Genomic DNA, 10,266 nt, shown 5'->3' with positions numbered 1-10,266 from the left:
CCGGATGTCTTTGAGCAGCTGTGCTTACAGCACCTTCCTCCGAGCGTCCCCGAGCACCGAGGTAACGCGGGTAGGGGTTCGTTACCCGTATTCGAGGAGAGCACCGCGAGCAGCGCCTCACCTCCACCCGAAGAACCCAAAGGTGTGCGTGGATATACACACCGTCCTTCATTAACGCCGCTGCCTGCAGGAAAAGCGCAGGACGGGGGGGGGGTGGTCAGGAAGGGCTTAAGGAAAGGCTCTGCACCGGAGCGGGGGGGGCCCGCAGCGGGCTGCCCAGAGCAGCGAGCGCAGCCGAGCGACGGCTCCCCGACAGCAGCTCGGAGCCGCCCCGGAGCCGGGAGGAGCCGCGCCGCCCCCCGCCCCGCCCCGCCGCTCCCGGCCCGGCTCGGGCAGCCGGTGCCCAGCGCGGGGCTCCGAGCCGAGCCGTGCCGCGCCCCGCGGGGCTGCTCGCCGCCAGCATGCCGCTCGCACAGCTGGCCGAGCCCTGGCCCAACATGGAGCTGGTGCAGCTGGACACGGAGGTGAGCGGGGTGACGGGCGGCGACCCCCAAGGGTCTCGCGGAACAAAGGAGCGCCCGGCCGGCCTGCTCCTTCCCTTCCGTCCTACCCTCCCTTCCTTCCCTCCCTCCGCTCCTGCCCCTCTGCTCCAACTGAGCCCCGCGGGGTTGGGAAGCGTTCCGGCGCGGCGGATCGCTGGGAGCTGCCGGCTGCGCTGCTTCCCTTCGGCTCCTCGGTACGAGCGGTGAACGCGAGCACGGCTCGGCTCGGCTCTGGGGGCTTCCCCCGCCCGCCTCAGCGCTGCCCAGCCGCCGTCCCGCGTCTCTCCGCTGGTTGTGTGCGCTCCGATCCTTCCGCTTCGCTCTTAACGAGGCCCCCCAGCCCAGGTGTGCGCTGCCCGCACCTCGCGTTGCACCGCAGCCGCCGCAGAACGTCGGCACCGCTCGCAACCTTTTCCTCGCCGTGGTGCAGCCGAGGTGTGCGCACAAACGGCCCCTCAGCCCGACTGCAGCTCGCGGCTTTCTGGATGGGTTCGTGCGGGTTCTGTCCCGCTGCGCTCACGCCCTGCCGCTGTCCCGTTTCAGACCGTCTTGTGCCTCTTACCCCTCCTATCGTGCCTAGGGATGTTACAGCCGTTAATTGGTCCGTTTCGTTTATTCCTACTTAAAATTATCTCTTAAGGAAGCTCTGCTGGGAACAGAGGCCGGGTTGCCCAGCTGTCACAGCCAGATGTGAGGGGTGGGCGGCTGCACCTCGTGCTGTGCACTCACCTCTGCTTGGGGTGCGGTGATGTGCCTGTGTCCTTCAGGGACTGGGTCGTGGTCCTGAGGCCATAACGTGCTCAGGGAAAGCTGGGTGTGCTGGGGGGATGAAAGCTGGAGTTTAGTTGTGATTTGTCTGGAAAACAAACTTGGAGTGGGAGGAAACTTGTGCTGGTGCCTGGGGCGATGGATGCCATGGGCAGGATTGGTGTGTCACTTAATCCTGGGGATTCGGGTGCTGGGTGGCAGCGGTGCCAACAGCACAAACATCTCCCCTGTCTGGAAGCAGCCACGGGGGCACCACATTCATCAGCCAGAGTCCCTCAGGAGGACTGTGGCAGCAGCGAGGGCTCCTCTCCCCATTGCATTAGTTGTGGATGTGTAATCTGTAAACTGCAGCTGCAGGCTGCCTTCCCCCAGCTCACCTTGGCGGGGCTGGAGGTCGGCGGCAGGGCTGGGAGCAGCGTGCTGGTGCTGGAAGGCACTTAAAACCTTAGCACTGTGCCAGGAGGGACACTGGCAACTCTGCTCCCTCGGGCTTCAGGTGAGCGGTGTGCTTGGCAGCACGGGCACTCTGCACCTCTGGACGCTGCTGCAGCACCCGGAGCCAACATGGTCTGTGAATGGCAGAGAAGGACTTGGTGGAGCTTTGCACGCAGTGAGGTTCTGTTTGCCAGGGGCAGAAAGGTTTACCTTCCGCAGGGCAAGGTGGCACCAAAGAGAGAAACCAAAGAGACTTTTCTGGAATGCGTTACGTAAATCGCCTGGGATTGCTGCCATCGAGGTGTAACGCCAGCTTCCTCCAACCTTTGCTTTCTGAGTCACGGAGCAGAGGTGCTGGCACTGTGCTGCGGAGGCACCCAACTCACTGTGTCAGATTGGGGGTTTTTCCACTGCTCTCCAGGAGCAGCTGCTGAGCGCTGGTCACAGCCAGCACCCACACCGAGCTGTGCTGAGGGACAGTGGGAGAGTGAGCTGTCCTGGGGACTGAGCTCCCTTCATCGTGCTTCCTTCTGTTTACAAGGGTGGGCAGTGATAGGACAGGGGGGATGGTTTGAAACTGAGACAGTGGAGGTTTAGGTTGGATCTTAGGAGGAAGTTTTTCCCCCAGAGGGTGGTGACGCACTGGAACAGGTTGCCCAAGGAGGCTGTGGGTGCCCCATCCCTGCAGGCATTCAAGGCCAGGCTGGATGTGGCTCTGGGCAGCCTGGGCTGCTGGTTGGCGACCCTGCACATAGCAGGGGGTTGGAACTGGATGAGCATTGGGGTCCTTTTCAACCCAGGCCATTCTATGATTTCATTCTATGTTTCATTTATTCCAGTTCTTTTATTTTTTTTCCCTGCTCTTTTTTTCTGCCTATTTGGAATATTGCTTATGTGGTAGAAAAACCTGTGTGGGGCAGAGCACTAGTGATGGAGCAGAGCTGAATGACTGCATTGCCATAGCGATGGGAGCTGCCATCATGGCTGTGCATGCCTTGAAACTCTTGTCGTCTTACACAAACAAAGAGCAACACAGCTGACGTGAGATTGCAACAAACCCAACCACTCCAAGCTAATTACTTTGGCCTGTATGTATGCATCTGCTCATCCCTTGTTGAACAGAAGCTATTCATGAGTAACTGTCTTCCTCTGTGTGCATTTTAAAATTAAAAGTGAAGACAGCGATGATCAAAGGGGGAGGAAGCAGAGAGACTTCTGTCCACGATACACTTTGAGCACTGTCTCCTCGTGCTTGGGGAACTCAGGAGGGAAGAGCTGGAGATGGCTGCTATTGCAGAGTTATGTCCTTTCCCCGGTGCCGTGGGTGATGTGTGCTGGCAGCACTGATAGCAGCGCACAGCCCGCGTGGTGCTGCCCGCCCTGACATTTGTCCTCCTGACGTAGCAGAGCAGCGGTTCCCTGTTCTGTAAATTGCTCCTCCACATGCTTCAGATTAGGTGGAATTAAAGGGATTTAAAATGCAAGATGTCCTAAGAGAAATATCTCCAAGTTCAGCCAGGATGGCAGTTACGCAACAGAGCGCACTTCCTTTTCAGTGCACTTCTCTGCGTGCCATTAAGAAAAGTTCTGAGCAGTGTGTGCAGCAGCACTTTGCATCCCCTCCTCACATGCAGAGCTGTTCCTTGAGCACTGTGCCCTGCTGCCAGGCTACCCTTCCATCCTGGGTGCTCCCAAATGGCTCTAGAATCCCATATGAGGACAGAAAGGCTCTGCTTTTTCTCTAGGGTAGAAGGAAAGCACTCAGCTCCAAACTCTACAATTCTCACCAGTCTGCCCAACATCTGCTGGAGAACATGGCAGTCACATTAGAGCTTCACCTCTAAGACCATTGCTCTGCTGATACGGGGATCTGCTCTCAGCTGTGTGCCACACACCGCTCTGTCTGGCTCAGAGGTTCTGCTCCTTGTGGAACTCGAGCTGCTTTGGACATACCAGCCCTCCCAGCACTATAGTTTTGATTAGCAGTGACTTAATAATTGTTGATGGGTGACAGCTGAGCCAGTAAACACGAGTGTGTTTCCAAGTCTGGCTGTCTTCAGCTCTTTGTGAGGGATAAACATAAACACAAAATCTTACTTCACTTCTTAGATATTCTCTGTGCTGATGGCACCAACAGCTCCGTGTAAACACTGGGGCTGTGCTCCTCTGAGCCTTCACGGCAACACTGTTCCTTCACTCCAGTCACCAGCTGCAAGCACTCGTGCTCCTAAGGCAGATGTAAGGTTGATGTCCCCTTGCTTCTCCAGGGAAGAAGTGTCATCAGCTGTGATATGGTAATAAATAACTGATGAACGTTCCCATTAAAACCAGTGTAGAGCAAAATGGCTGTGGGGCTGCAAACTGTTCTCTGGCACTGCTTCGCTATCCCTGCCTCATCCTTTGCTGCATCCTATGGATGTGTGGAGAGTGCTCCGTACCCTGTCTGAAAGTGGCACCCCCAGCTTGAAATGCTCTCAGAGGCAGTGCCAGTGCCTGGCGTGTGCTAACAGCAGGTTTTCTTCCTTTGCAGAATGGGCAGGCTGCTCCAGAGGAAAGCAGGAACCCTCCATGCAAGGTAAAGCCACAGCGGGGCCAAGTCCTTCACCGTCACTCTGAGCTGCATGCGGTGTGTGATGGGGGGTGAATGGGCTGAGGACGGCTATTTTTAAATCCTGTAAGCCTCTGCTTTGTAATCTGGATGAGTGCATGCAGGAGCACGGGGGGCTGGTGTGGGGAAAGACTGCAGGCAGACTCTCTTTTTCCCCATCCATTTGGTTATCCAAACTCACATGGGCAATCCCAAAGCACTGCCATGGAGCAGCATGCTGGTGTCAGACAGCAGCCAGAGCAGAGGGCTCAGGTGAGAACTGACAGAGTGTTTCGGGCTGTTTCAGTGCCTCAAAAGCACAAACCCTGCGGGATTTCCTTTTCTGATGCACACATGCTGTAGCTATGGGGAGCAACGCCACACGTTTGCTTTGGCTTGGGATCGCTTGCTGCATGGATTGTCTGGAGCTTGTCCTGCTCCTCACAGCGAGCACCCTGGTCTGTTGTTCGTGCTAAGGGCCCTGGAGGATTATGGCCATGCTTTCCCAGTTGGTCACCGTTACACATTTAGTAAAAGAAATTTAAGCCAAATCCAACTGGCTGCTTCTCAGCTCATCCTTTTCCAGAAACTTACACTGAACTTCCAGCACTGCTGTTGCATCTCAGCCACCTGTTCTGCCCTTCTGGGCCGACCGAAGGGCTGGCACCACGGGAAAGCTGGCACGGGTGGGATGAGCTCAGGTCAATGACACTGTGTGCTCTTCTTCCTGAGATAATGGTTGTATGGTTCTTCACCATGCACACATCTCTGGTATGGAAGAGAATATCTGTCTCTTGTGGTTGGATTCCAGCTGGGCTTCTAAGACTTGAGCTTTTGCCTTTTTGATCATCAAGTACTTGACTGAACTGCCCTCCTGGTACCGTGGGTGCCAGCATCCTGCTTTGCCCTCTGCTGAGGTGCTGTATCCACGTGCTGTGCCAACAATCCCATTTTCAGTCATTTTTAAACCTACAGAGCCCTGCAGAAATAACCTCTGGTGTGTTTTCCAAGTTTGTACAAGGTGTACGTTCTACAGGCATGAAGACAAATGAAATCCCTGCTGTAAACACATACCTTACACTTAACTCTGGCACTCTGCACCAGCTCCAGCGCTCTGGAGGGGGAAGTGAGCAGGCAGCAATCTCAATATATCTGTTTTTCTGCTCGCTTGGGAGCCGATGTCAGCAGCAGATTGTGGCACTGCCTCCTTTCACCTACAACAAGGGCTAAAAAAGGATAAGGAAGCAGCAGTCTGAGGCTGAGTGTCTGTGATTGGAAAACTGCTCGGGGTCTCTCCCGTTCCCCTGTTTCAGCTCCGCTGCTGCCCTTCCTGAGGTGGCAGGCAGGAGGCATTCCATGTTGGGTTTATGCTTTCATCCTTTTGTGGCTCATTCTGTGATCTCTGCTAAAAATAGCTGGAAGAAGCGACAGCGGCGATTCCTCAACGCCCACACTAAGTGCCATCCCTCCCGCTGTCCCCGTCAGCAGGATGCTGCCAGAAAGCAAAACCTTTATCTGCTTGGGCAAGAACCAAAGGAACTCAACAAAAAGGAAATCCAAGGGTTCCTCAAAAGAGTTGGGAATTTGGCAGCAAGGGGCTCTGTCACATCCATCTTCTCCCTCCCATCCCACCTGCTGTTGTTGTTCACTGGGGCCTTTGGATATGAAGCACAGGAGAACGACTGCTGCAGATGTAGGGAGAGGAGGTCTTGGTTCAGCTGCTTGTGGTCTGGGAGCAGCTGGGCAGCCCTCAGCCTCCTTCCAAGGACAGCTGGGACATTTCACAACTCCTGGCTTCTATTCCTGTGTGGATTCCCACCTTTGGAGAACAGCTGCGGTGCACAAGTCCCTGCAAGCAGTGTACCTCGTTGTGTTTATCATTGCAGTATCTTGGAAATGCCTGCAAGATCCTACAGGTCATGCAGAGCGTTATCTGGAGTGACTGCCTGCACTCGCGTGGTCAGAGCCATCCCAGCAGCATTCCAGCTGAGTGGCACCGGGATTTCCAAGCCAAACCCTCACCTGACAACGAACACAATCCTAAATTGCTAATGCCTGAATCTTTGCTTATCTGACTGTTCCCACTGTAAGAGTCTGCATTCTGCCAGGCAGTTCTGGCAGCGTCCCTAGAACCGGGTTGCTGATCCAACTGCACTGAGCAGAACTCTGGACAAGCTGGGTGCAAGTGTGTCTGCTTTCTGCTTTTCTCCCCATTGGTGCTCAAACAATTCGGCGCTGGCTTTCAGCCATCAGCAGTGCCCTTGATGCAGTTTCAGTGCAACTTCCCCACCGCAGCCGAAGGTCTCTTGCTTTGCTCCCAGGGCTGCTCTGTGCCAGGGGCTAATTGCCAGCGCCGCGTGCTGCTCCCCAGGGACCAAACCTCATTCTCTCCTGTGTTCTCTAGATTTAATTGTCATGTAGACTGAGGAGTGATCCTTGTTCAGATGGGGGATGGCAACAGAGGGCTGGAATTGAGTGGAAAAACGGAACCTGTTGTCATTGGGGTTTTACAGCCAGCTTGGCTGAGGGGTGAGCACATGCTCCCTGAAGGTGCCGAGTGTGAGGAACTGTACATGAAAGTACAACACCCTATTAGTGAAATCACTTCATAATGAAGAGCAGAGGAGTGGATTTGCAGTGCTGAGTGTGCCCACTCTCTCTGGAGGTAATGCTGGGAGCACTGAGCAGTCGTGGGTGATAATCACAGCACTCAGTTAAACCTGGGGAGGTGAATGAGTAACCTCTTCCAGCTCTGCTTGACACCATAAAAGAGACCTTTGAAAGCAGGGAGCTGCTGCTGTGCCAAGCACAGGGTGCTCCATCGCAGCACAGTGCATTGGTGCTTGGTCATGGCTGTGCTCTCCAGCAGCCCACATTGCCCAGGCTGTGCATTCAGCACTGCAGGTACCTCCAGCTCCAGGCTGAAGCCAATGGGATGAGGTTCAACAAGACCAAATGCTGCGTCCTGCACTTTGGCTACAACCCCAGGCAGCGCTGCAGGCTTGGGGCAGAATGGATGGAAGACTGCATAGAGGAAATGGACCTGGGGGTATTGATTGATGCTTGGCTGAACATGAGCCAGCAGTGTGCCCAGGTGGCCAAGAAGGCCAATGGCATCCTCTATAGGAAATAGTGTGGCCAGCAGGAGCAGAGAGGTAATCATCCCCCTGTACTCAGCTCCGGTGAAGCCTCACCTTGAGTGCTGTGTCCAGTTTTGGGCCACTCATTGCAAGAAAGACATTGAGGCCATGGAGCATGTTCAAAGAAGGGCAACAAAGCTGGTGAGGGGTCTGGAGCACAGGGCTTATGAGGAAAGGCTGAGGGAGCTGGGAATGTTCTGCCTGGAGAAGAGGAGGCGCAGGGGAGACCTCATTGCTCTCTATAACTACCTGAAGGGAGGCTGTTGTGAGCTGGGGGTCGGCCTCTTCTCATGTAACAGGTATAGGACCAGAAGGAATGGCTTCAAGCTGCACCAGGGGAGGTTCAGGCTGGACGTCAGGAAACACTACTGCTCTGAAGTGTGGAATGGGCTGCTCAGGGAGGTGGTGGAGTCACCAACCCTGGAAGTGTTCAAGGAGTGTTTGGATGCTGTGTTGAGGGACACGGATTAGTGAGGGCTGTTGGTGATGGGTGGATGGTTGTACTGGGTGATCTGTGGGTCTTTTCCAACCTTGGTGATTCTGTGATTCTATGAGTGAGAGAGCAGCAGTGATCCTCATCAGCACAGACTGAGGATCCAATTGCAGCCTCTTAAAGTGAAGGGTTTTAAAACAAACAAGCAGAGTACTCTTCTTTGAAGCAGCAACCGGCTGTGCTTGCACAGCTGCTTCTGTTTTCTGCAAGAGTTAGAAAGCTGCTGAGTGTGGGAAGAGACAGGTATGTCCGCAAAGGCATTCTCTGCCCAGTGCCCCTCCTTGTTGCTTCCAGCTGCATAGCAAAGCGTGCTCTTGCTGGTTGGATCCCCAAGCCCTGGGTGCAGAACACCTCAGCACTGCCTGGAAACCCTCCTGGCCTGGCTGCAGTTATTGCATCTTTCCACATGCAGCCTTTCAGCCTGACAGTGGCAAAGCTGTGGGGCGAGCTGGCTGCTCTGTGTCGCCAGCTGAAGTCATCAAGTGATTTTGTTTTCAATGCAATGCCCAACAGTTTCTTGTCCTCAGCAAGGCCAGGCTGTGGTTAATAGCAAGTGTCTGAGCTCCTTAAAAACACAGCAACTAAATGCCTGCTTGAGAAGCTGAGCCTCTCTGATGAGCTGCGGGCTCTAATGAATAATTGAAGAGAGGTCAGTTTGCAGGAGCGCATGTGAGGAAGGCAGAGCTGGGAATCCCACACATTGATGTCTGACTGACCAGAACTCTGCTCTGCTTTCTCCTCTTCCATTTCCATCCACCTCGTTGATTAATAGAAATTGCTACAAGGTCTGTCTCCCAGAAGCCTCTTTTATTGGGAAACATACAAACAACTAAAAAAAAACCCTCTTTTTGGGTTTTTGGCCATATAAAGGAAATCTGTGTCATCCATCTGCCCACCAGAGTTCAAAGGAATGAACTTTCAGCCTTGTGGGAAAAGTCCTTCTCACCTTTAGGTACCAAAAATGAGAGCATTTGTCCCTTGTTTGTACTTGAAAGCAGCACAGCTTCTAATGCAGGTCTGGGAGTACTGAACTGACTGAACAGAATCTTTTTGTGCTCTGAAAGCACTCTGGGATGGGGTGCTATCAGTTTCCTCGCTGTCAGAAGAGGTGTGTTTCACTGCACTGCTCTGGCTGGGCTGGTTGCAGTGTGCTGGGTATGTGTACACAGGGAGGCGATGTCAGTCTGTGGGGTGCTGAGCCGGGCTGGTTCTGTGTTGGGTGCATGGGGCTGCTGCATGCAGGCAGAGCAATGCTTGGGGCTCTGCAAGCACAGTAGGGAAAAGAAGCACCTTAAGAGAACGGTCTGAAAATGTGCTTTCTTCTTGTGCATCTTGCATGGAGAAAACTCCTCGCAGCCTGCATGGTGGGAGGAGTGTGGAATTCCTGCATCAATGCAATGGAATAGTTTCCACATCCCACGACATCTCCAGGGGCAGCAGGCAGTTCTTGTGGTGAAAGCAGTGCTGTGTCCTCAGATTCAGAAAGAGCCTGTGCACTTTGTGTGAGGGCAGCGTGGCTGCAGAGCACACTCAGGTTGTGCCTCAGTGCTGGTTCCTAAGGGAACTGTATTAGAAAAACGTGGCAACGGGTCAATGTTTTGGTGCTTCTGCTCCAATGAGTCAGGTACCAGTGAGCAGATGCATGGGGATGTCAGCATAGCTTGTCTTGCCACGGCCAATTTCTACCTCTTTCTTTCTTCAGCCTCAAGCTTTATCCTTTTATCAGTTCTTAACTCCCATTTCGGGGTGCCATCTGCTCCACAGGTGGTTACAAAATGAACCCTTTCTGTTTGTTCAGGACTTTGCAGAAGCTCCGAGTGCCACCTGCTGGAGTGTGCCCAGCCAGCCCCGGGCAGCCTGCTGCCTTCCTGCCTCCTCATCCTGCAGTGGACGTGGCAATGAGAGAGGACAATGACACAGGACAGTTTGTGCCATAACCCTGGAACGTGCTGCCCCATGCCCTGTTGGAGGTCCCACACTGTCCCTGCTGCTCCTCTCATTGCCCAGGAGCACCAACATCTATTTGTGTCCTCCAGGATTTTGCAGCATTTCCTTCCTGCTACTGTTCCCTCCACCTCCATAGGAGAAGGTGTGAGTCGTTTTCTGGCATACAAAAGCAGTGAACTTTTGCTCTGCTTAAAGAAAGTGCCAATTAAAATAAAACAAAACAAAAACAAACCACCAAACCAAAACAACAACGACAAAACAAACCAACAATCCATGGGTCCTTCTAAATACCAAACAAGGCAAAAGTGGATGGTTTGAATTTTCGCTTCTTAGCTTGTAACCCCTTTGGGGGGA

General features: G+C 53.9%; 1 protein-coding gene across 2 annotated transcripts in view; it reads left to right on the top strand.

The window, feature by feature from the left end:
* The first annotated feature begins 376 nt into the window (after positions 1-376).
* Positions 377-10,266, top strand: part of RPS6KA1 (ribosomal protein S6 kinase A1) — a 28,876-nt gene continuing 18,986 nt past the window's right edge. For both annotated transcript variants that reach the window (XM_072355638.1, XM_072355636.1), the window contains exons 1-2: positions 377-524; positions 4,276-4,320. In XM_072355638.1, coding sequence (XP_072211739.1) covers positions 462-524; positions 4,276-4,320 — 108 coding nt within the window. In that variant the 5' untranslated portion in view covers positions 377-461. The remainder of the gene's footprint in view (positions 525-4,275; positions 4,321-10,266) is intronic.

The sequence above is a fragment of the Excalfactoria chinensis genome, chromosome 22 (genome assembly GCF_039878825.1).
Source record: "Excalfactoria chinensis isolate bCotChi1 chromosome 22, bCotChi1.hap2, whole genome shotgun sequence".
Taxonomy (NCBI): domain Eukaryota; kingdom Metazoa; phylum Chordata; class Aves; order Galliformes; family Phasianidae; genus Excalfactoria; species Excalfactoria chinensis.
The sequence above is the reverse complement of the archived record's forward strand: the minus strand, read 5'-3'. Positions and strand labels throughout refer to the sequence as shown.